The 26,833-nt window shown below is 43.9% G+C and overlaps 1 protein-coding gene and 1 pseudogene across 1 annotated transcript in view; one reads left to right on the top strand and one right to left on the bottom strand.

Moving 5' to 3' along the window:
• Efhc2 (EF-hand domain (C-terminal) containing 2) overlaps window positions 1-13,556 on the bottom strand; it is a 168,508-nt gene extending 154,952 nt beyond the window's left edge. The window contains exon 1 of the mRNA XM_005408997.1: window positions 13,448-13,556. Coding sequence (XP_005409054.1) covers window positions 13,448-13,489 — 42 coding nt within the window. The 5' untranslated portion in view covers window positions 13,490-13,556. The remainder of the gene's footprint in view (window positions 1-13,447) is intronic.
• Window positions 13,557-21,446: 7,890 nt separating this feature from the next.
• LOC102010616 lies at window positions 21,447-26,578 on the top strand (annotated as a pseudogene).
• The last annotated feature ends 255 nt before the right edge of the window (window positions 26,579-26,833 follow it).

The following is a 26,833-nucleotide window of genomic DNA, read 5'->3' as shown; positions in this document are numbered from 1 at the left end:
AAAAAAAAAAAAAAAACTGATTTATGAAACACCCTGGAGAAAACTCCTAGGAATTATGACAGGCTGAGAAAAACTCCAAAAGGTACATAAATTATTAATTTATTTTCTGGCTGTTTCTGTTTTTGTTTTTTTAATTTTGTTTGTTTTTGGCTTTTCTCCGGTACCGGGAACTGAACTCACGACCTTGCACTTGCCAGGCAGGCGCTTTGCCGCTGAGCTAAATCCCCAGCCCCTGTTTTTGTTTTTTTACTGTGAGACAGGGTCTCACAAACTTCCTAAGTTGTCCCAGGCTTGGCCTGAACTAGCAATTGTCCTGCCTCAGCCTCCTAGAGTGCTGGCATTATCTGTGTGTGCCACCACATCCTGTAACATTTTCAAAATATCATTTTAGAATGAAGATCACATTAGTAATTTCCAGGGGTTAGGGATGGTGCAGGGTGAGCAAATTGGTAAACTGTGCTCCTAAAAGGGCTTTCGGGGGAATGGAGGTGGTATCTGTACAAGTGATGAAATGCACACACATGCGCACACGTGCATGCAGACACACATAACAGTACAAATAAATAAAACGAGGAAAATCTAAAATAAGATGGGTAGATTATATAAATGTCTATATACTGGTTGTGCCAGGCGTGGAGGCATTCGGGAGGCTGAGGCAGGAGGATCACTGTGAGTTTGAGGGCAGCCTGGGCTACGTAGTGAGTTCAAGGCCAGCTGCAACTACGTAGAGAGACCCTATCTTTAAAAAAAAAAAAAAAAAACACTGGCTATAACATCCCAATACTATAATTTTGCAAGATGTTACCATTGGACACACCTGTAATCTCAGCACTTGGGAGGCTGATGCAGGAGGATCACTGCAAGTTCAATACCAGCCTGGGCTACAAAGTGAGCTCAACGCCAGTCTGAACTGCATAGCGAAACCCTCTCTCAAAAAAGACAAAAAAAAAAAAAAAAAAAGGTGTTGCCATTGGAGAAATTGGATGAACGGTATACAGGACCTCTCTGTTATTTTCTCTGCAATCTACCTGTAAATTTACAATTGTCTTCAAAACTTTCAGTTAACAAAAACAAAAACAAAACTTTCAATTAACAAAAGGAAGGGGCAGTCAGTCCACTTTCCTTGGACACAGAGCAGTTCAGTGAAGGTGGCTTTAAATAAAGTTCTAGGTATGAAGACAAACACAGCTGAACATTAAAAGACTAAGTCTAACAAAAATGATTTGGAAATAGTCCTGTAAATGATAAAACATTTCCACTGCAATATGATACAGCAACCTCTTCCAATTACCAAGTGGTAATTGACAACAAAGGGCAGTTTTGAAGTAGAACAGAAGAAATAAATGCAGATAGAAAGAAGAAGAAAAGGAGAATTATCATTTTTAAACCATACTTTAAGTATGGCTGTGGGCTGGGTATGGTCACACAGGCCTGTAGTCTCGCTCGGGAGGCTGAGGCAGGAGGACCGCTGCAAGTTCTAAGCCAGCCTGAACTACATTACAAAACCCTGTCTCATAAATACATACATACATACATACATACATACATACATAAGACTTCAGCGCACAAAGTCACATTAAGATTACCATGTGATTGGCCTGAGAAACCCCTAAAATCTAATAATTTTAACCATGCCCACCCTTGCAAGCCAAATGTATCAATAGGGAAGCAAAGAATGCGTTCTTCAACTACTTTGTCGCAATGGAGTTGCCAAGTTAATCTGAGCACCCTGGGGCCTGGGTAGAGAAAGTAACAATGCTCACTGCTCACTTCCCTTTGCTTTGAGAACGCCCCTCCCCTTAAGAAGATGCCTGGGCCCTTTCTGCAACTGAGGAACAAACGGGGGGGGGGGGGGGGGATGAAACCCCTTTGCTTCCCCTCTATTTGCATATCTGGAATCCTATTGCCTAGAGGCCGACCTCCTAAGGAGTACTGATGAACTCACAGGGAGAAATCTGCAACTTCCGGGAAAAGCCAAAGGTGATGCAGACAGGGAGGACAGAAATGTCCCTCAGCATGGCACAACAGGCCACAGAGAAGCTCTGAGTCACAGCTTGCAAAGTGATGTCCTCATGGCTCTGTACAAGCCAAGCAGCCCGAGAGCCTTATAGCTTATTTAAGCCACAAAAGCCAATGCCTTTTTCTCCTCTATATTCACTGTTGCTAAAATAAGCATTATTCTGTTCTATAGCAGCAGTGGAGGACAGCAGCGAAGAGCTGATTCTCCCAGGCTGTGTTTGTCCCAGTCTAGTTTTGAGCCACAGCCGCGGAAGGTAGAGCGGGGACAATGGACAGGGACAGTCCCTTGGTAGGGGTCTCTCCCACAGACCGTGGTCGTTCAGGGTTGCTCAGTGACCTGACGACTGCCATATGCACATGTGCACGGTACAGGAAACGCGGCAGGAAACGAAGGGTCGGGACAGCAGGTGACTTTGGGGTTGGCAGAGACGCTGCCCATCACGGCCGCACCAGGAAAGCGCCGGGCGGGGCCGGGGGCGGGGCCGGGGCCTTCGGGAGAGGGTGTGAGGGGGAGTGTGAGGGGGGGCGTGAGGGGGGGGCGTGAGGGCGGGCGGCGGGGCCTGCAGGCAGGCGGAGCACAAGCCCCACAGCCAGGCCCTAACCTTCCCAGCCTCCAGAACTACCAGAAAGCAGCTTGCTTTCCTTGCCAGTTACCCAGACTCTCCACAAATACTAATACATTTTCATTAAAAAGAAAGAAAGAAATTACGGTCTCTGGTATTAAGATCTAGCAACAGAAGAGACGATCAAGGAAGGCCTTAGTAAAGAGAGGGCTGAGAGACAGCTCTGAGGGAAGGCTGGGGTCTCCATGAGAAGACAAGGAACATACGGGTGCTGTCAGGCAAGCAGCAAGCAAAGAGCGGAAATAAGCAAGCCCCAGTAGAGTCAGAGGACAGTGCGCATGCGCCTTAACGGGCACTTTGGGCTTGTTTTCCAGCATGTGCAGAACAGTACTAGTGTTGGTTATTACAACAATGCTCTACCCGTGCTACTTGTATGATTTTATTTTTTTGTTGTTGTTCTGGTTTGGCTTGGTTTGTTTCCCGTAGCGGGAATCGAACTCATGACGTCGCGCTTGCCAGGCAGGCGCTGTGCCGCTGAGCTAAATCCCCAGCTCCTACTTGTATGATTTTAAAACACACAGTGAACGGGTTGGGGTATAGCTCACTGGCATAAGCGCTCCTGAGCATAAGTTTGATTCCCAGTACCTAGACAAATAAATAAATACAACACACAGAGAAAAAACATTTTAAGAAAGGAACACTAGGATGAGGACAGCATCCAGACTCACAGATATTAAGTCTGTGGCTGGTAATGCAAAGATTGTTGGCTCCAAACAGTCAAAAAAAAAAATTATTTTTTGTCTTTTTTGAGACAGAGTCTCCTGCCTCAGCCTCCCAAGTGCGTGCACCACCACGCCCGGCAAAAAAAAAAAAAAGTAATGACTGCTTTTTTTCTTCTGAGATAGGGTCTCCCTACGCAGTTCAAACTAGCTTTGAACTCACTTTGTAGCCCTGGCTAGCCTCGAAGTCGCAGCTATCCTCGAAGTCATAGCTATCCTCCTGCCTCAGCCTCCCAGTGCTGAGACTACAGGCGTGCACCACCATGCCAGGCCCCAACAGTCAATATTAACCCCCTTTCTCTTTCTCACTTCCAAAAGTAGATGGGAAAAAAATTACAACTTTCCGGTAACCCTTGTAGCAAATGCTAGCCATGTAACTCAATATTAGCATATAAAGTGGAAACCTATTGGGGGTTAGTAGGAAACATTTTGTTTTCCTATGTAAGAACTATTTCTCGGGGCTGGGGATTTAGCTCAGCGGCAAAAGCGCCTGCCTGGCAAGCGCAAGGTCGTGAGTTCAGTTCCCGGTACCGGAGAAAAAAAAAAAAAAAAGAACTATTTCTCCTCCCTCTCTTTCTGCCCATTCTAACTTGGTTACAAATAGTTGTGATGGCTGGAACTGAGGCAACTATTTTACAGCCATGAGGTTTCAAGCTAAGAAAGAAAAGTCAATATTCTAAAGATGGCAAAACAGATAAAGAGCCTGAGCCCTTTAACGACTTTCATCAGCCACTACTTAAACATGACGATGCTACGCATCCCAGGGTTCTTACAATTATGACAGAATGAACTTGGCTTCAATCACTCTTCATCAGGTTTTCGGTTACTTTGTGGTCAAATGTATTATAGGTGACAGAGATTTAAACTTCAGAACAGAATTCAAAGTGACCAAAGTTAGGTATAAAATTGATTTTTGTTATGTAAAGCAAAGTATACAAAAAGCTACTCTTAAATTTCTGGTCCCCAAGCAGTGTGTGGTGGCACATGACTGTGATCACAGCACTCAGGAGGCTGAGGCAGGAGGATTGCCAAGAGTACAAGGCCAATCTGGGCTATATAATCGAGTTCAAGGCCAGTGGTGTACTACAAAGCCACTACAAAGCTGAGACCCTATCTCAAAAAATAAATAAATAAATAACTTTCTGGTGTCCAAATTAACTACTTTTTTTCGCGGGGAAGTGGGGGAGGGTGTCTTTTATGCTTTTTTTTTTTTTTGTCCTTTTGAGACAGAGTCTCGCTATGCCATTCAGGCTGGCCTTGAGCTCATTTTATAGCTCAGGCTGGTCTCAAACTCACAACAATCCTCCTGCCTCAGCCTCCCAAGTGCTTAGATTGCAGGCATGCGCCACCACACCCAGCCTGGACCATGCTTTTTATCATATGAGCCTCTGGGGAACATTTACCCAAACCACATCAATAGCATTATTTTTTTAATGGCATTATTAAAATACACTATATGTATCATGAAACTCACCCAATCAAAATGTACGATTCAATGGAGTTTATTAAATTTAGAGTTCTGATTCACCATAATCTAATTTTAGAATGCATTCATCGGCCCAAAATGAAACCCTAGTCGGGCACTCGGGAGGCTGAGGCAGGAGGATCATTGTGAGTTCAAGACCAGCCTGGGCTACAAAGTGAGCTCAGGGCCAGCCTGAATTGGATAGCAACACCCTGTGTCTCAGTAAGACAAAAAAGAAAAAGAAAAAGAAACCCTGTAGTCATCCATAGCTTTCACTTCTTCCCTTCCTCAACATGGCCCTACATACCCACTTCCCTGCTCTCCCCGAAGGAGCACCTATTCTACACATCACAAGTAACACTTGGGATCACATAAGACGTGGTCTTTGCCTATTGTTTTCAACAACGTCTTTGAAGTTCAACCATGTTCTCATATGTATCAGTACTTCATTTCTTTTTATGACAGGATAATATTCCATTGGACATATAAACCACATTTTGTTTATTCATTCATCAATGAACTTGCGTTGTTTCCATTTTTGTCTACTATGAAGGACCCCAGGCTGGTGGTGTGGTTCAGTGGTAGAACCCACACTTGGCATGAGCAAATCCAGCACGGAAAAAGGGGATGCGGGGACTAGCAATGCTGTCATGAACACTCCTGTACACATTTTCGTGTGGACGTGTTTTCTTTTCTCTTCGGTATGTACCTAGGATTGCCATAGCACACAGCAAGTCACTCCTTATTTAACCAGCTGAGGAACTGCCAGACTGTTTTCCACCAAGGCAGCACCACTTCACAATCCCAGCAGTTGTGTATGAAGGTTCTAGTCTCTCTACATCCTTGTCAACACTTGTATTTTCTGTCTCTTTTGTTTTACTGTCAAAAATGGGGATGAAACTTGCACGTCTCTAATCAGTAAAGAAGTTAAACATCTATTAATGCTATTTATATGTTTATAAATAGCAATCTATTTATACATTTTCCTTGGAGAAATGTCTATTCAGACATTTTCCCCATTTTTAAATGGATGACTATCTTGTTATGGTTAAGCTTTGAGAGTTTTTTTAATATATTCCTGATCTTTTATCAGATAGACACTTTGCAAATATTTTCTCCCAAACTATGGGTTGGTTTCATTTTTACTTTTGGATAATGTGTCTTGGAGAATAATTTTTGTGATTTATTTCAGCATTGTTTGCAAAAGCAAAAGACAGGAATTAATATAACTATACATCAAACGGGGATGGGTCAAATAAACAACTGTAAGTCTACACAAGAGAGTAGCCCCAGAGCTGTGACAGGAAACAGGAAATAGTTCTACAGTATATACTACCAGGAAGCACCCTTTCAGATCTACTGCTCAAACAAAAAGAAACAAGATGCAAGCGAACGTACACAGTATGCTACCGTTTACTTAATAAAGGAAAGCATGTAAACATATTTAATAATTTGTTATTTCTAAAATCATAAAGAAAAGCCAGGTGTGGTGGCAAATGCCTGTAATTCCAGCACGTGGGAGGCTGAGGCAATAGGGACACTATGAGTTTGAGACCAGCCTGGGCTACATAGAGAGTTCAGGGCCACCCTGTACTACACAGTGAGACTCTGTCTCAAAAACAAACAAAAAAAGCCAGGTATAGTGGCACATGCCTGTACTCCCAGCACGCTGAGGCAGCAGGATGGAGGACAGCCACAAATTTGACACCATCGCGGGCTACAGAGTGAGACCCTGTCACCCAAAAACACAAAGAGGAGGGGAAAGGAAGGAGAATCGGAGACTAAATAAAGGGGGTGGAGGCTACAGTACAGGAAAGGAGGTGACAAAGCTGCAGACGCAGGGATAAAAGCTAGCCCTCTCTGCACATACAGTATCTTACTTTGTAGATTTGACTTTGAAAGCATACAGATGTTTTACACTATAATAAAACAAAAAATTTTAAATCAATAATTGAAAGTACACACATTCCTGTAAAGTCTGCAATTAGGGAGGCCAAGATAGAAGGATCATGGAGTTCAAGGCCAGCCAGGGGAAGGGAGTAAGACCCTCTCTCAAAATTAAAAAACTGAACAAAAGGCTGGTAGAGTGCCCCTGGGTTCGTTCCCAGTGAGGAAGGGAACAAACAACAAAAAAAACAAAAAAAAAACCAGAATCAAAAGTACAATGAAATAAGCTACATGAGATGGGTGCACACCTGTAATCCCAGCACTGAGGAGGCTGAAGCAGGTGGATTGCTGCAACTTCGAGGCCAGCCTGAGCTACAAAGTGAGTTCAAGTCCAGCCTGAACTGCGTAAGTGAGACTCTGTCTCAAAAATACAACAAAAAAAGTACGATGAAACTGAATATTAAGTTGATGATTTAATTGTACTCCCAACAATCATTTCAATGAAATTAGAACCCAGGTGTTTTTTTTTGGTTTTTTGTTTGTTTGTTTGTTTTTTGTTTCGGGTACCGGGAATCAAACTCACGACCTCGCGCTTGCCAGGCAGGTGCTGTGCCGCTGAGCTAAATACCCAGCCCCCAAAACCCAGAAATTTGATAGTGCATTCCTAGTGGGATATAAACACAAAACAGAAAGAACTACAATGAAATCTTAAAACTATTTTTCAGATCTCTAATTGATAATGTCATTATTATTAATCAAAAAACTATCGTATGTATTTATATTTTTATTTATGGTAAAATAAAAAGCAAGCAAGCATGCTAACATCTTGTGAATCAACATTTTCCACGTAAGTAAACCATAAATGCAAAATCAAAGTTAAATAACACTAAAATCATTGGAAATAGCAGCTCGAATTGGAAATATCAGCTTGAATTCATGTTGTGTTTTATCCTTAAAAATATATCCATATTTTGTATACTTGTTTTGAAAGAATGAAAATTCAAGCCACAGACTGAGGAAAAAAATATTTGCAGCCCACATATCTAACAATGGACTTGTTTCCCGAATATATTATTTAAAATTCTCAAACTCAACAGTAAGAAAACTCCATTAACAATGAGTAAAAGCCATGAACCGAGATTTTACCAAAGGAAATACACAAATTGCACAGAGGCCCATAAAAGGACGCTGAATATCACAGCCATTAGGGAAATAAAAATTAAAACTGACACACACTATACATTTATTAAAATGGCTAAAATCCGAAACAGTGCCAATTCCAATCCCCCAAGGATTCAGAGGAATAGGAGCTCTCCTTCACTGCTGGTGAGAAGGCAAATTGGAAGACAGGTGGATAATTTCGTGTAAAGTTACACATCTAGCATATGGCCAGTTGAGAATCCATGTGAAAATCAAATGCCCTGCCACTCACAGGGAAGCAATGGCCGCTTTGCTACAGTTTGCAGCTTCTTATGTGTGTAAGTAAGCAAAGCTTTCTTTAACAGGTATCAAGAAGACCAGAAATCTCGTTCCAGCTAAAAATGAAATGTGTCTGTGCTTATCTCTAGTCTGATCCAGAACTGAGTTTCTATGTGGCAAAACACAAGCACAGGTTTCATACAGGAGGTAAATTTTATTATTTTTGTCTTTTGAAAATACTCTAAGGCTGGGGATATAGCTCAGTGGCACAGCGCCTGCCTGGCACGTGCAAGGTCCTGAGTTCGAGTCCCAGCACCAAAAGAAAAACAAAAAAAAAGGAATGAAAACACTAGCCGGGCGTGGTAGTGCTTGCCTGTCATCCCAGCACTCAAGAGGCTCAGGCAGGAGGATAGCTGCTAGTTCGAGACCAGCCTGGGCTACAAAGTGAGCTCAAGGCCAGTCTGAACTGCATAGCAAGACCCTACCTTGAAAAGAAAACAAAAGAAGAAGAAAAAAAAAAAAACAAAACTATATATTTATATATAATAATTTATAAATAAACAATAATGTACCATATATCTCTGAGGAAATCAGGATTTTAATTTTAGAATTGCCTCCATTTGAACCTCAACAAATCAACGAGTTACCAAAAAAAGGTTTAATTTTCTTTTTTTTTGGTATTTTTTGAGACAGGGTTTCACTATGCAGTTCAGGCTGGCCTAGAACTCACAGCAGTCCTTCTGTCTCAGCCTCCCCAAGTGTTGAGATTACAGGCATGAGCCATTACCTCAAAGATTCAATTCTTAAATCCAACATAAAACTGTGTCATAGGTTATATTTTTATTCATAAGGCCTTGAATGGTTTTAGTAATCTTACTATCTAACATTGTCACCATATTTTCATGCTACAAATGGCTTAACTAAAATAAATCTACCCCTTTAAATTACATCCATGAAACCTACTTTCTGAAAAAGTAATCCAACAGATTAAAACAGAAATAATAATCTTAGATTGCTTATGAAAAATAAATTCAACTGATCCTTGAGTTTTTGAAGTGCATGAAAAAAAGAAGGGTAAGGTAAATTTAATTACACTGTCTTTTTTCCTTAAAAATCTGGCAGCTGGGCATGGTGGCACATGCCTTTAATCTCAGCACTCAGGAGGCTGAGGCAGGAGGACTGCCATGAGTTTGAGGCCAGCCTGGGTTACATAGTGATGTCTCAAAAACAAAGACACACCCAAAAAACAAAAGCAAACTGGCTAAAGCCCAGCTGTGGGTCACTCTAGCCTGTACTTTCAGCTACTTGGGAAACTGGGGAGGTTGTGGGGGGGGGGGCAGGTTTAAGGGGCCAAGGATGTAGGTGAGGGCTAGATAGGCCCATGTGTTCAATCCTTAGTACCAAATATAAAACAAACATTTTTGCTGCAAGTCATTTTTTGTTTTTAATAAGAGACAACCTGCTCTCGCTTATACCTCACTATGTATCATTCCTCACTAGCAACCTTTAATATAAAATATGAGGACACCTTTTAAGACCTACTTCAGTAAGATAGAAAGGGACCACCCCCCAAAAAAAGAAAAGAAACTAACCTAAATCTTCTACTACCATGCTCCCACCCACTTTAGAGCTGATGATGACCTTTAAAGACGAAGAGCAGGTAAATGACATGGATGAATCAGTAACAGCCCCCACAGAAACCTAGCACTTCTCCCCCGAAAAAACAACAACCATTATTACATCTGCACCTTGCTGATCGTGCCAATGCACCATGGGCAGTAGATATAATTTTTATGTAGGAGTTCCTGAGACCTGAAAATCATTTCAAAGATTCCTCCAGGGCAAAGATTGAGGTTTAGACTGAGGCAAATGTCTTTAGAACTAGTTGGACGTGCTGGTTGTACAATGCCAAACATAATAAGGGACACTGAATTCCATACTGCTAAATGGTGATTTTGTTACGTGAATTTTAGCTCAAAAACTTTATAAAAATTTAAAAACCTAGCTAGGTGTGGTAGTGCATGCCTGTAATCCCAGCACTTGGGAAGCTGAAGCAGGAGGATTGCCACAAATGTGAGGCCAGCATAGACAACACAACGCGTTCAAGCCTGAGGTACATAGTGAGACAGTAACTCAAAAACCAATAAATAAAATTTTAAACAATTTTTTAAATTTTAAAAACTTAAAAGATGGGAAAAGGCTGATTAGGCACTGTCGAGGCTCCCTGAAGATAGAGACTAGATCTTACCTTCAAAGAAACTGAAGACACGAATTTAAAACACCAAGGGAAGACATGGGAGATATGGCTCTAAGGAATGCTTTTCTAACACTGACTACCACCGCAGTAACAGGCATATCATATTTTCTTTTTTTGCTTTTTTTTGGTACTGACAATCGAACTCATGACCTTGCGCTTGCCAGGCAGGCGCTGTGCCGCTGAGCTAAATCCCCAGCCTTACAGCCATATCTTAGCACAGCCCGAGTCACACGCACCCGTATGCACAAATGTGCATGAGAAAGCAGAAGTTCATGAGTCAACACTTGTCTTCCTTGCCAAGCCTAGCACACTCTGGATTTTCAATTCTATTCTAATTCTTCTTGCTACCTTTTTTACCCACCTGTGGTGGATCAGCTAATGGCCAGCCTGTAACACCCAGCCAAATCGAGTCAGCATGGTGCCTGGTGGGAGGCCCACCTGAGGACTGTTGCCAACTGCATAAAAGGAGAACTGGAGGGGAAGATGGTGTGCTGTTGATCCTCCTGAAGAAGTTTGTCATGCTGGCTTTCCAGATTTAACTCAAGGGGTCCTCAGCTGTTGCTGAGGACGGCTGCGGTACTTTTCAGGGGAGCTCTGGTCCTTACTCTAAGCATCACTTCCTGGCTCCAGAGCAGACCCCTCAGCCTGCTGGCACAGATCCTTCACCCTGCTGGTGCAGACTTTCTAGCTTCCACCACTGACCTTTGGGCCTTCCCAGCACAGTCTGTGAAACAGACGTGCATGAGACATTGCTGTGAGCTCTTGGCCTCCAGCTGGACTCGGGGGCATTGCCATGGGCTCCCAGCCCAGCTGGATTCTTTGGGTCTCTCTAGTGCATAGACAAATCGCTTGCACTCTTTTGCATTTGACTCTTTGGGTGAATGTTATAAAACAATTCTATAAATTATGTGTCCTGTATTAAATCTATTTGCCTGTAAAGCCTGACTACAACACCCCCATTTTTTTCAATGCTAGTCATGATAGCCAGGCGTGGGGGCGCACGCCTGTAATCCCAGCACTCAGGAGGCTGAGACAGGAGGATCATTGCGAGTTCGAGACCAGCCTGGGCTACCAAGTGAGCTCAACGCCAGCCTGAACTGCACAGGGAGACCCTGTCTCCAAAAAACAGACAAAAAGAACAAAAAAAAATTATTTGTTAAGGAAGGAGGGTCGTTTTTGGAGTCCTGAATATTTTTATTTGTTTGATTTGCGTGGCACTGGGGATGGAGCCCAGCACCTCGCATATGCTAGGTAACTGCTATACCATGAAACCCTAACAAGATTGTATTTCTTGATGTTCACTTTGTGATTGTCCCAGTGTACATTTCCCGGTGTATGTATTCTTCACAATTAAAAAAAATAAAGAAATAAAAAGCAAAATACACTCAGTACAATATGGCGGATTTTACATCATCTCCTCCAAACACTTTTTCCTTACCACACTTAGTCACTGCACGTGAGAGCTGTGTACATGTGCAGGCGGCAGGCAGGGCGGCTCAGAAGTTTTGCTGAGCCCAACACTGTAGGCTCTACTTTCCTTTCTTACTAAAATTACTTTTACCCACATGCTTCTTTGCTTCTGGAATCTTCTTTCATGCCCTGCCTCTCAGGAGGCTTTCCTACTGGGGTGACATGCCCCGTCTTACCGACGCCAATGCTGCAGCTGCCAGGATACGCACAGTCCCGTCTGCAAAGTTGAATTCAGCAACCTATGTATGAAGCTACCAAAAACCTGGTACTTTAGGGCAACAGAGACAGACAATGTTCAAAGTTCAAAGGTAATCTGATGTCTGCTTTCTAAACTCCTTAGAGGTTTACTCAAATACCCTGAGTGGCTCCATCTTATTATTCTCTCTCGTCAGTGTATTACTTATCTTCTCCTGCAGATACAATTGGCAAAGCCAAAAAAGACAAAACCCTGAATCATTTTCCTTCTGTTGTTTAAATAAGGTGCTATTAACAAGGCATGATGGCACACATCTGTAATTCCAGCAATCAGGGAGGCTGAGGCAGGAAGATTACAAATTCACTTCCAGCAATGGCAAATTAGCAACTTAAAAATAAAAAAAGGGCTGGGGATGTAGCTCAGCCCAGTACCACTAAATAAACACTTAAGTAAAGTGTTACTTATTGCCAGAAGTTCTTTAATGCTGGGAGTTTCTGTGTTTTGTTTTCTGCTTTCATCTGGCCCTCTGTATATATTGGTTAGGATGAATTTTAATAAGTTGCTGGAACCCTTACCTAGATGCCACCTCCCTCCCTAAACTGCAACAAGTCTCCCCAATTAATAATAAAACTGCCAGGTGTGGTAGCCCATGCCTATAATTCTAGCACTTGGGAGGCTGAGGCAGGAAGATCGCTGGGAGTTCGAGGCCAGCCTGAACTATACAGTGAAACCCTGTCTCAAAAAACCAAAGACAAAATAAAAAGTATATTTATCTGTTTCACATTGAGTACTGAGAAAAACCATTAGGTTCCTGCGCTGTAGAGACAGGTTGGGAGAAAAAAAGAGCCTGTCTCAAAACACAGGGGGGATGGGGGGCTTTGCGGAAGCGCACGCCTGTAATCACATCACTCAGAAGGCTGAGGCAGGAGGATCGCTGAGAGTTTGAGGCCGATCGGGACTATGTGAGTTCAAAGCTTGCCTGAACTACATAGTAAGGTCCTATCTCAAAAAATAAACAAATAAATACTCCCGCCAAAAGAAAGTCCTAACACTGTGCCTCCGCTTCCATAAAATGAGAAGAAAAATAGTATCTACTTCAAAGGGCTGTTGGGAGCATAGCAACTGCACACGAAGAACTCTACCACCAGCTACCTTTAAGTGTCCTGCCGCCTACAAGGACCCTTAGGTATCTACAATAGGAAGAGCATCCAGCTGCAGCTGGAGACGCGGGGGACAGTCAAATTCGGGCTCAGGTGAAACAAACCCATCGAAGAACTAGCTGCAGCTCTCCACTGGCTACAACAGGCGAGGATTCGGGCAGGTGGCCATGCCCCAAGACCACTGAACCCCAAACTCGGCTGAGGACTGACTTCAGACGCCCTGGCTACTCACATTACGGTTGAAGCTGTAGCCCGGCAGCAGCGGCAGGGCCATAGCGCTAGGTCCGAGCGTCCAAGCCCGGCAGGAGGTAGGCAGGCGCGCCGGTGTCGCGGCTGCCTGCCTTGTTTAACCTCTCGCGGTTACCTAGAGACGGGGCGGCGTCACGGAGAGAGGCGGGGCCAGGGCGAATGGAGGCAGAACCAGGGCGGGGGTGGAGGCGGGGCCAGGGCGGGGCGTGGAACCTTCAGGGACACCCCCTCCCACCCCTAGGCTTGGTCCAAGGGTGCCGAGGCGGTGTCCTCTGTCCCTGAAGCTTTGACGTTGGACCCAGAGCTCAAAGCCTTCCCCGTAGTTCCGCTCCTCTAATTCTTGCCACAACCTTCTTGGTTAATAAATTTGGTTCAAGCACAGCAAAACTACAGAAAGCAACGACACCCTCGAACCCACCAGGCTGTAACACAAGCTAATACATCAGCTTTGCTTTGTTTTTGATAACTAAAACCTCTGAGATGAATGCAGAAGCACACATCCCCCACGTGAAAGCCCCGTCCGGTCCCTTCGCTGTATGTTTTCATTTTAGAACAAAAGGTCCCATTAGCGGTGGCCAGGAGTGGAATCAGGTAACACAAAAACACCAGATGTTCAAGCCAGGAACTGCCTCAGTTTACCCCCACACCTACAGCTAATTGCACCCTGAATCCTACTGGTTGGAGGGAAACACTGCTCCGGGACCCAATCACTTCTTCTATTTCTGTTGCGTCCTCATTATTTCTTGTGTGGTTGTGGGGGGGAGTTTGCACCCGTGTAATCCTCGCACTCTGGGAGGCTGAGGCAGGATGGCTGGGTTTGAGCACGGCCTGGGCGGTTTCGCGGAAACCTCCTCTCAAAGTAAGAAATACAAAAAGGGCTAGTGTGTAGCGCTGTTCAAAGGCCCTGGTTAATTCTCTAGCAATGAATTAATTCATTAGAAAAAGAAAAATACGGCAGGGTGTAGTGGCCCATGCCTGTAATCCCGGCACCCTAGGGGCTGAGGCAGGAAGATCACCATGAGTTCGAGGCCAACCTGACCACATAAGCAAGTTCAAGGCCAGCCTGCACTACATAGTGAGACCCTGCCTCAAAAAGAAAACAAAACAAAATCAAGGGGAAAAAAATAGACGTGGTTTTGCTTCCAGATCTGTCCTTTTTGTAATTTATAACGAAACTCTCGGTCTTTTGCTTCCAGAAGCTAGCCCTCCCAGCTGCCTTCCTGCAATCAATTGAGTTAGTTCTGTCTGAAGAGTCCTTGTCAAGCGGGCACCTACAGGTACCAGCAGGAACGCCTCCATCGCTGACCCATCCTCTTCCCAGCTGAGAAACTTTAGACAGGTTCCAAACCAGGCTCTATTTTTGCAGATGATGCTATCTTCTAGAAGTGAGACATTAAGGGGCCTGGGGCACAAGGAGGAGGGGGTCCAAAATAGCATGCTTATGTAAAGGAACAAAGACTTCAATGAATAATACATCATTTACTAGGTCTCCAACCTAAAGTGAGCCCACACAGCACAATGACATTTTAAGTTCACACACTGTGCATTCCTTCTGATCCCTGGCCCTCCAGCTGCAGAACAAGGCGTACAGTATCCCTGGGTGCGGAGGCCTACAGTTCAGTAGCAGGAAAGGAAATGTTCTTTGAAGAGCCTCCTGCTTTGGGGTGGGTCCTGGTTTAAATTAAGAATTGGTAAATTTCTTCCCTGTGAGTTTCTGACATGATTAAAGCCCCTGACAAATCACTCACTATCTCGACAGGGTAGAAGACCTTTTGCAATCCCAAAGTAACTTTTAAGTAAATATTGATAAACATAATTTCCCTACTTCCCCCAACCCCAGGACTCTTATGTACACAAAAATGTACACACATTGGCATTCCATGCAGATTCCTTTGTGGCACTGCCCATTTCTAGCTTAAAGGGTTACTGTTGCTCTACCATGCACTAAATTCTACCTATACTTCTGCAGGCCGAACCATGTGTCTTTTCTTGTTTGTTTTGGTTTTTTTCCGTTTTATTTTTATTTTTGAGACAAGGTCACCCTACGCAGTGCAGGCTGGTCTTGTACTCACAATGTAGCCCAGGCTGGCCTTCAACCCCTGGCGATCCTCCTGCCTCAGCCTCTCAAGTGCTGGGATCACAGATGTGCACCACCACACCAGGCCAGTCCATGTGTCATGACTGGATTCTTTCATCAAAGGCACAACGAACCAGCTGGGCGTGATGACGCTCACCTGTAATCCCAGCACTGGGGAGGCTGAGGGGCAGGAGGATCACACGGCTAGTTCGAGGCCAGCTTGGGCTACATAGCAAGACTCTACCCGCCCCCCAAAGGGCACAAACAACCAAGGTCCAACAAAGTGAAGGACCAGCAGAACCAGTTCCTCACTGCCCATGGGACTCCTGGGTCTGCAGGTGACATCATCCTTACTATCACCTGGGTAAACTCTTCTTGTCATTCAGCACTTGGTTCTGAGGCCTGCGAGGTTTGCCATTCCTGAGAAATGAGACCTTCCCCTCTTCCTCTATATTGTATCCATTCTAACCGCAGTATTCATTGCCCTACATTTTGTTTACTTGACTTTTCTTTAAATGCCTGCAAATTTCTCTAGGACAGAGATTGTTATTTTATGCACTAACAATATCCATCACTATTCTCTGTGTTCTTAAATTTTATGCTTTTATGCTTCAAGCTTCTGCTTCCTGTTTTTTGTTTCTTTGTGCTGAGGACTGAACCCAGGTCAGAGACTGTGCCCAATCTGCTACCTGCTTCGTTTCACCAGGCTATTGTTTTTGAGATTTCTAAATGTAACTAAGAGGTCTTTTTTTTTTTTTTTTTTTTTGTCTTTTTGAGACAGGGTCTGGCTATGCAGTTCAAGTTGGCCTTGAACTCACTTTGTAGCCCAGCCTGGTCTCAAACTCACAAGGATCCTCCTGCCTCGGCCTCCCGAGGCATGTCCCTCCACACCTGGTGCTAAGAGGTCATTTTTAAATGCACTGTATGATTATAACAAATTGCTTCCCCATCTGCTGTCTTGTACAGAAGTTAGGTTGTTTCCAGCTTTTCACTAGTTAGCAACAATAGGGCAGTGAATAACCTATTATTATTCCTTTGGAGGTCATCTAGTGCGCTTACCTACAAGTGAAACTGAGGCAGGACAGAAGGAATGACAGGTAGAAAGGAGACCAGGAAAATCTTGATTTTAAAATGACAATCTTAAAACAAATTGCAACTTCAGAAACAAAAATTATGCCGGGTGTGGTGGCGCATGCCTGTAATCCCAGCACTCAGGAGGCTGAGGCAGGATCACTGAGAGTACAAAGCCAGCCCCAACTGCATAAAGAAACCCTGTCTCAAAAAGACAAAAAAAAAAAAAGAAGAAGAAGAAAAAAAAAGAAAGTCACAAAGAAGGAAAGAGAAAGAAAACAAAAAGAAACAAAAGCTCCTCAGGCCTCTTTTTGCCTTCCAGGAGACTCAAAGACAATCAACGCGTATAACCTGGACTCTGTGCCTTTCACCTATAAATTGTGTTCCTGGTTACTACCCCCCGGAAAGCAGGCTTCAAGCACATGGAAATAGTCCGCACTTTAACCTAGCCCACCAGGTGGTTGGCCTGCCACGAAGCACATCCTAAAGTTCTGAAGACACCCAAGATCACATAAATATATCCAGTTCTCTCATTCTCTCCATAGGTTTTCCCACTGTAGAGTAAGCTGCAGACTATCTGGCCCCTGATCCCTAAATACTTCAGTGCTACTTCCTAAGAATAAGGACATTCTCATATAATGGAAGTACCATGGGCAAAATTGAACATTAGAATTAACACATTATTCTCTCATCTAAAATTCAGGTTTTAGCGATTGTTACAATATCTTTTTTTTTTTTTTTGGTACCAGGAATCGAACTCAGGACCTTGTGCTTGCCAGGCAGGCACTTGTGCCACTGAGCTACATCCCCAGCCCCCCAACAATATCTTTTATAGCAAATAATGTTTTGTCCACAATCTGATCCAGTACCCACAAAGCAGTTAGCTGTTATGTTTCTTCTCCTTTAACCTTAAGCAATTCTTTCCTCTTCCTTTCCTGTCCTTGTTCCATCCAGGACTGGGGGGAATCAAAGCCAAGGGACGCTGTAACACTGAGCTACATTGCCACCCACACGCCCCACGCCTTCCCACCCCCACGTTTGGCAACAGGGTTCTCACTAAATTGCCCAGGCTTGACACAGACTTGCAATCCTCATGCCTCAGCCTCCCTAAATGCTGGGATTACCAAACTCAGCCCAAGTCTGTTTTCTTTAATTCTAGATTTATTGCACCATGACAAGAGAACTGTTTGTAATCTTCCTATGGTACAGAATTTTTTTTTTTTTTTTGGGTACCAGAAATCAAACCCAAGACCTTGCACTTGCCAGGAAGGCACTGTGCCATTGAGCTATATCGCTGGCCCTATGGTAAACAGTTTACTGCTCTTTCTTTGTGATCGAAGATTTAATGATTTTTTTAACTCCTCCATGAGCAGTGAAGGTACATTCTCTAATTAGGTTCTAAAGTCCAGCCAGTGTAGATCAATGAAATCTATTTTACCTATTATGTTGTTCAGTTTTTCTGTACCCTTATAGTTCTGTCATTTGATCTGCTTTGCCCCGAAAGTTGGCTACTAGCAGTATGTTTCCATCTGTGTCTCCTTGTATCTGTAGTTTCTGCTTTGTAAATATGGATGCGACCCCTCAGTGATACAGCACTTGCCTGGCATGCACCAGGCGCTAGGTTCAGTCCCAATACTGCAAAATAAACGAATGATGGTTTTCGTGCATACATTTTCATAATTATACCTGCATTATAAAATGGGCTTTTAATTTTATACTTTCCTCTCTGTCACAATTGGTTATTTGTTAGCCTAGATTTACTTTGTCTGATACCAAGATCACAATCCTCACTTATTTTCAATTTGCCTGGAACATCTTTGTGTTTATTTTTAGCCTGTCTGTATTACTTTGATTTAGAAGTATCTCATATACCACATATAGTTGGTTCTTGCTTCACCACAATGAAGAGATTTTTCTTTCAATAAGTAAGTCACAGTCATCCACGTTTACTGACAAGATTGATGCTTTTGGTCCCAGCTCCATATATTAAGTTGTAATCACTTGTGTATTGCGTATATTACTGTTTCTCTTTCTGCATGAAGTGTCTTATTTGCTATTATAATTTATGAATTTCTTTGAGTATTTAGGGAGGATTGCACCTTTGTCCTGTTTACCTTTCTACTTGCAACTTTTTTAAGAGATAGGATATAAATATGCTCAATTTTGCCAAACAGTATTAGATTTCCTTTCAAAGGAGCACAGCTTATACATTAAAATCTTCATTTCAATAAGTATTTTTTATTTCTAGAAACCAAATCTGTCGTTTTTAAATCTGTGTTTTTCTTTTAAATGGGCTCTTGTTCTTTACTTGTAATTTCCCTTGTTTATTATCTCTTTTGTTTGTTCGTTTGTTGGGGCTAGAGATCAAACCCGAGGCCTTATACATTCTAGGCATGAGTTCTAGGACAGCACTTAGCCACACCAGCTTATTTTATCTCTTTCACTATTTTATGCTTTTCATCATGAAAGTATTCCTTTCATATGCATGAGACAGGTTACAAGGCGCTCCGTGAACACCAGATGCTCAAGTCCATTGTTTTAAAGCGGCCTAGTGTTTCCAGGTACCGTCCCCACACCTTTGTCCCCTTCTGACTCCAAGTAGAACGTGTTCTCTCATACGCCAGAGCTCACATTCACTGGCCAACGCGTAGTCACAGCCCTGCTCTACACACAAGGCCTCCGCCTTCAACAGCAAGAATATTTTCCATACAAAAACAAGCAATTCCGGTGGGGGGTATAGCTCAGCAGCATAGCGCCTGCTTAGCAAGCGCAAGGTCCTGAGTTCGATTCCCAGTACAAAAACAAAACATTAAAAAAGAAAAGCAATTCCAAGAAGAATGATTTTCTTAGGGGCTGTAGAGACACACTGTCTGCCCTCCCACATGCACCCTGAGTCTTATTTGTTTTTGTTTTTGTTTTTTTGGTACCAGAAATCAAACTCAGGACCTTGTGCTTGCCAGGCAGGCACTTGTGCCGCTGAGCTATATCCCCAGCCCTGCACACTGAGTCTTCAACTCATTGATCCAGTGGTTTTTCATTAAACTAATATTTACTGAGTATCTATTCTGATGTGCCAGGACCTTTTCTAAACACTACAATAAATCGGTGATTAGGGTACATTAACACCCCCCACACACAAACTGCCCCATGCTGGAGCTGGGACCCAGAGCACTGGTCCACGCTAGGTAAGCACGCCACCGGAGAGTGACACTTCTACACACCCAGACCCGAGAGTCTCAGTTTTCTGCATCTAGGAACTTGCAACTCTTCCTTCCGTGACACGGAGCTTCCCATTTGCTTCCCCTGACACGGGTACCACAAAGGCGAACCTGAAATGGCAGGGAGTTGTGTTATAAAATAAATGTAAAGGAAATGTGCTCTGAGAATTGCAAGACACTCCCTAAAAAAACTGAGGACATCTTGGGGCGTGTCAAGACCAGCCCTGGGAAGCACTGTTACTGACGTTCCAAGAGTCTGTGTCGCACACCCATGGAGGCAGAAAGCCCAGGGCAGGCTAACAGGGCTCACACTTCTGAGCAAGCTCGAACCGGCCTAGGAGCAAGGATCTATTTGCGCAGTAGGAGAATCTCTTTTGAGGAATGAGGTCGTCTTGCAATCTGGAGCCTTTCTGCAAGATGCAAGAGTGCTGGGCAGGCAGGAGGCAGCACCTTTGACGTATTTCTATGCAATTTCCCTTGTCTCCTCTGGTGCAAGCTTGCCTGTCAGTTCTCCCTGGTCCTGATGTTCCCATAAATATCACTGTCCCACTCTTTTCAGCTGCCGAAAGCTGACTCTTGTTCACTCAGTATTTTATGATCCTCACCATTTAAAGAACCAGCTTTTCTGCACAAACGCTTCGAAACAGTCGAAGACACCAAAACCAAAGACATCACAAGAAAACTATAGATCAATTTTTTTAATCAACAAAGAAACAGAAATCCTCAATAAAATACTAACAAACCGAATCCAGCAACATCTGAAAAGTATTATACCCAGAGACTAAGAAGGATTTATTTCAAAACTGCGAAGTTGGCTTAGCATCTGAAAAGCAATTCATGAGATATATCATATTAATAGAATAAAGGACAAAAACCACATGATCAACTCAGTACATGCAAAAGTTTTTTTTGGATAAAATCCAACACAGTGTTCTATAAAAACATTCAGCAGCTACCTCAGAGGCTAGGGCAGGAGGATGGCAAGTTCAATGCCCATGTGGGCAACTTAGCGAGACCCTGCCTCAAAATTTTAAAAAGAGATAGATACAGCTAGAGATACAGATAGATACAGATACAGATATAGATATAGATAAGATATAGGTATAGATACACATACAGATATAGATCAGTGGTTGAGCACTTGCCTAGCATGTGCAAGGTCCTAAGTTCAATTCCCAGTACCACAAAAAGAAACAAAACAAAAACCCACACAACCTCATCAAACTAGGAATAGAAGGGACTTCCCGGGACTGGACGTGTAGCTCAGTGTTAGAGCACCGGCTTAGCATGTCCAAGGCTCAACCACCAGACTGGCTGCTCTGAAAAGCCGTCTTTGCAGTGTTCCGGCCAGGCCTCCTGCAAGCCACACTGCCTCCCCAGAGTCCCCGAACCGTCGCTTTCCTGTTCACCTGGAGAAAGGCGAGCAGCAGGCCCACAAGCAGGTAGACGAAGAGGAAGATGAGGTGGCAAAGGCAGCAGCTTCCTGCAGGCGGGCAGCTGAGGACGATAAGGATGAGGACGAGGACGAGGACGACAACACTGACACTAAGAAGCAGAAGACTGATGAGGCTAATTAGACAGCAAAAAAGTAAAAGTTAAACCAACAGAGGGCCACCATGACCTACTGCCCCTGCACTTCCTGTCTGAGAATCTCAACGAGGTCACTTTTCAGTACAGAGGTCACGCACGTGCCCAAGCCCCGCGGGCAGCGCCACCTGCAGGTAGGTGACACCACTCACCGCTCCCCAACCAAATCCAAACCGCAAATTTTCAACAGGGGAGGAACAAAGAACTAAAACTTCCAAAGCCCGGCTTTTTCTCTTTAAAGTATTTTTAAAAAGGAAATCTTGTTTGTATTTTTTATTTACATTTTACATTTTTGTACATATTGTTCGGGGTCAGACAGTTTTTTTTTGTTTTTTTGGTTTTTCTCCGGGACCGGGAACCGAACTCACGACCTTGCGCTTGCCAGGCAGGCGCTTTTGCCGCTGAGCTAAACCCCCAGCCCCCGGGGTCATACAGTTTTGATGACTGCGGATGACCAAACCAGCCTTGAGGGCGCTCTCTGTCCTACTTTACAGACCATGCTTATGATGTCAAAGCAGAAAAAAAACTTTGTAAAGAAAAACAACAACAACAAAATGTTATTCTGAGCATTCCAGCAACATTTTTTTTGTGTGTGTATGCACTTAGTTGCACTATAGCTGGTTGGTTTGCTTCTTTGGGTTGTTTTGTTGTTTTGCTTTGTTTTGTTTTGTTTGAGACAGGTTCTCCTGTGTAGTGCAGGGTGGTCTCAAATTCACTATGTAGTCCATCCAGGGTGGCCCTGACCTCACATCAATTGTCCTGCCTCAGCCTCCCAAGTGCTGGGATCACAGGCATGTGCCACCCGCCTGGCTTACTTAAATGGTTGGTTTGAATGAGAGGGTTTAAATGGCCAAAGATAAGTTTTCTTCTTTTTTTTTGTCTGTGAAACTCCCGCTCATTTTATTTCATTATTTCATTACTGGCCTATTTAATATATGTGTGAAGCAGTGCTGTCCAACAATAAACCGGAATTTTACCTATTAAAAAACAAAACTCACCAAGTGTGGTACACTCAGGAGGCTGAGCTGGAGGATCACTGTGAGTTCAAGGCCAGCCTGAACTCCATAAAAGACCCTGTCTCAAAAAGACCCGGGGGGAAAAAAAAAAACCCTCTACCACCCAAAAAAATGAAAACAAAAAAACTTCCTCTACCTAATATCCAATAATGGTTAATTTATGGAACAACAACTAACATCATGATTAATAGTGAAATACTGGCCAGGCATGGTGGCGCACGCCTGTAATCCCAGCACCCGGGAGGCTGAGGCAGGAGGATCCTTGCGAGTTCGAGACCAGCCTGGGCTACAAAGTGAGCTCAAGGCCACCCTGAACTGCATAGCGAGACCCTGTCTCAAAAAGAAAAAAAAAAGTGAAATACTGGATGCTTCCATTGTAAGATCTCCTGATCAACACTAGAATATATGCTCCCTCTCACCACTTCTGTTCAACATTGCATTGGAAGATTTAGCCAAGACAATCTGAAGATTTGGAACGAAAAAGCTAAGTTACCTTTAGCCAAGCATTGGGATGCACACCTGTAATCCCCAGGCCTCATGAGGCCTTGTGATCACAAGTTTAAGACCAGGCTGGGTAATTTGAGAACTTGTTTCAAAATAAAAAAGGGCCGGAGATAGGGATGGAGCTCTATCTAGGGAAAGCTTGCCTAGCACGAACCGGCTGTGGGCTCAATCCTTTCTGCTGCAAAAAGAAAAACAAAAATTATCTTGATTCGCAGAAGACATGATCCTATAAATAGAAACTCCCATAGTCGCACTGGGGGAGACAGGGAAAAACCATGGAAGTAACAAAACCTGGCGCAGGCCTGTAACGCCAGCACTTGCGAGGCTGAGGCAGGAGGATCACAGCAAGTTCAAGGCCAGCCTGAGCTACACAGTGAGTTCAAGGCCAGCTTACATAGCAAGACCCTGTCTCAAGAAAATAAAAAAATAAAAAAAAAATTTTAAATTAGAAAAATAATAAAAAAAAACTTAACGAAGTTGTAGGATACATTAGTATTCCAAACTCTGTTCGGGGGCCTAGGGATGTAGCTCAGTGGTAGAGCACTTTTCTAGCATTTCCAAGGCCCTAGGTGTAATCCTGGCACAGGAAAGAAAGAGAAAGGGGAGCGGGGCGGGAGAGAGGAAGGGAAGGAAATTTTAATTCTATGTACTGACATAAATAATTCCAAAATGAAATTACAGAAAACAGCTCTATAGTAGCACCAAAAGAACAAAATATTTAGGAATAAATTTAACAAAAGGAGTATAAAAGACAAACTGAAAATTATAAAACAGCGTGGAAAGAAATTGAAGACCTAAATACAGTAAAATGGGAAGCCTTCTATTCCATGGATTAAGGAGGATAATACTGTGAACTTGTCAATAGTCCCCAAACCGAGATTCAGTGAAATCCCTATTGAAATTTCTGTGCCTTTTTTGCAGAAATGGACAAGCTGATGCTAACATTTATGCAGAAACGCAAAGGTCCAAGGAGAGCCAAAACCATCTTGAAAAAACTCTTTAAAGAAAACAAAGGGAGCTCACTCTTCTGATTTCAAATCTTGCTACAAAGCTACAGGAATGACAGTATGATACTAGTATAAGAATACACATACAAACCAAAGCAACAGAATTGGGGATACAGAGAGCTGGGCGTGGTGGCGCACGCCTGTAATCCCAGCAGCCTGTAATCCCAGCACTCGGGAGGCTGAGGCAGGAGGATCGTTGCGAGCTCGAGACCAGCCTGGGCTACAAAGTGAGCTCAAGGCCAGCCTGAACAGCATAGCCAGACCCTGTCTCAAAAAGACAAAAAAAAAAAAGAATTGGGGATACAGAAATAAAAGCTCGTATTTATATAGTCAGTTGGATTTGGCATTTTTGTTTGTTGTGGTGGTGACAGTGGTACTGGGGATTGAGCCCAGGGCCCCCTGCATACTGCACCAAGTACTACACTACTAAATTACAGCCCCAGCCCCTTTTTGGTAAAACGGGGTCTCGCCAGGTATGCTGGCACAGGCCTCTAATCCTAGCATTCAGGAGGCTGAGGCAAGAGGCTCACCGTGAGTTTGCGGGTAGCCTGGGCTACCTAGTGAATTCCCAGCCAGACTGAACTACATAGTAAGAACATGTCTCAAAAAAGGCAGCCAACCAAACAAACAAACAAAAAAGGACAAGGTCTCTTTAAATTGCCCAAAGGTGAAGTACCCATCAACTGGTGAATGGATAAAGTTGTGCGGGTTTTTTATGACAGAGTACTACTCTGCCATAAAGAAGGATAAGCTCAAGACATTCCTAGGAAAACAGATGGGCCTTGAGACCATACTCTTAAATGGAATAAACCAGACAGACATGTGTAAATACCGAACTGTTTCTCGCATGTGAGAAGCTGAAAGTATAAATAAGGACCAAAATGTGTAACAGGCACTGTGCAATAGGAAGAAAATGTTCAGATGGAGAGGGAACAAGGAAGGGGAGAGGGGGAAGGGAAAAGTTAAAAAGAGAGAGAGGAAAGAAAAAATGGAAACAAAGCTTTTGTAAATGGAGAGGGGAGGAGGGGTTGAAGGCAGGGGAGGGGAATGGGGAAAAGAAACAAGTTCTATCATGTACAGGCACAAATTCTTCACCATGAATGTATATCTAAAGTGTACCAATAAATCTGAGTGAAAAAATAAATAAATAGCCCAGTGTGGCCTCAAAAATGTCCTCCATGTTCCTACCTCATCTCGCAAAAACCTGGTATTACAAATGTGTGCCACCCCATCCATCTCCGTCAAAAGTTTAGTTTTGCTTTGTTTTGGGTTTTGCGGGGGAGGGCTTGAGACAGGGTCTCGCCACCTAGTTCAGGTTGAACTTGAACTCACTTTGTAGCCTTGGCTGGCCGCAAACTCCAGGTGATCCTCCTGCCTCAGCCTCCTAAACGCTGGGATTATAGGAGTACACCACCATCCCAGGTTACTCAACAGATTTTTGACAAAGATGCCAAGACAATTTATGAGAGCAGTCTTTTCAATGAAGGATGTGGCCAAACTGAATATACACATACAAAGTGAGGAAAAGGTATCCCTGCCAGTCACCAGTACATGGTGATCATGCCACACAGGAAAATTAAACTGAAGTGGACGAGGAACTTAAACATAAGAATGTAAGAGTTAGAACAACACAAAGCTCTGCAAAGAAAAGATACCAGTAGGAGTACATAAATCCTCAGGGTGTTCTGTTTTATGTTATTTGTGTTTTGTTTTAGGGGTGTTTTTGTTTGGGGCCATACAGGGGACTGAACCCAGGGTGTTTGCCCTGAGTTGCATCCACAACCCTTTTATGTTTTTTGTCTTTTTGAGACAAGGCCTCGCTATGCAGTCTCCGACATGCCCTCTGTTCAGACTCACCTTGAGCTCACTGTGTAGCCCAGGCTGGCCTCCAACTCCCAAGGATCCTCCTGCCTCAGCCTCCGGAGTCCTGGGATTACAGGCGTGCGCCACCACGCCTGGGCAACCTTTTTATTTTTTATAAAAAAATTAGAGTGCCTTGCCAACTTGCTAAACTGCCGACTGGGCTCTAAGGTGCAATTCTCCTGCCTCAGACTCCTTCGGTGCAGGAGTTATAGGCGTGCACCTCTCCGCCCACTTAAGAGTAAACCTCTGAACTTGTTCTAGGTCAGGGTTTCTAAAATATCACATCAGAAGTCCAACCATCAAAAGGGAAACAGCTAAGTCAGACTTCATGAAAATTCAAAACTTTTCTCCTTTATAGGACAACATCAAAAAAATTAAGGGCAAATGAGAAGATGGGGACCTGTCCCCGGCCCGCAACTACACCTTTCACTACAAGGGGCTGATTCACTGCAAGACGGTGGGCATGGGGCAGGCAGCCAGGGGCAAGGGGTCGCAGTGGGCAGGAAGCGGAGATCCGGACAGCGGAAGCCAGCCACCTCCTATGTGCGCACCACCATCAACAAGAACACACCGGCCACCCTCAGCGGGACCCGCCACACGATCCGACCGCGCGGACCTGCGCGGGCTGCAATCCGCAGAGCCGGCGCCATCCTGCGCGGCCTGAAGCCTATGATGGTGAAGAGGAAGCAGACCAACCCACGGAGAGTGCCTGAGCCGCGCCCAACAACGAAGAGCTTTCCTGTGGTTCTCTCCGCGTCACCAAAAAAATAAATAAATAAAAGGGGAAAACATTTGCAAGCCATATCTGACAAGCAACAGAATTGTATCTAGAATCTGTATCTAAATTCTTCCACTTCCAGAAATACAAAAAAAGCAATAAACCCAACTCATTGCAGGAGTTTGTATTTGTTTACTTTTGCGCTGCTGGATTTCGAAGCCAGGGATATGCGTGCCAGGGATAAGCGTGCAGCGGAAGTGATCGTGCAACGGAAGTGACTGAGCACTGAGCTCCGCCGCCAAGCCAAC

This window comes from Chinchilla lanigera, unplaced genomic scaffold (assembly GCF_000276665.1).
Source record: "Chinchilla lanigera isolate Chin_1 unplaced genomic scaffold, ChiLan1.0 scaffold00115, whole genome shotgun sequence".
NCBI lineage: Eukaryota > Metazoa > Chordata > Mammalia > Rodentia > Chinchillidae > Chinchilla > Chinchilla lanigera.
This window is presented reverse-complemented; position numbering and strand designations above follow the sequence as displayed.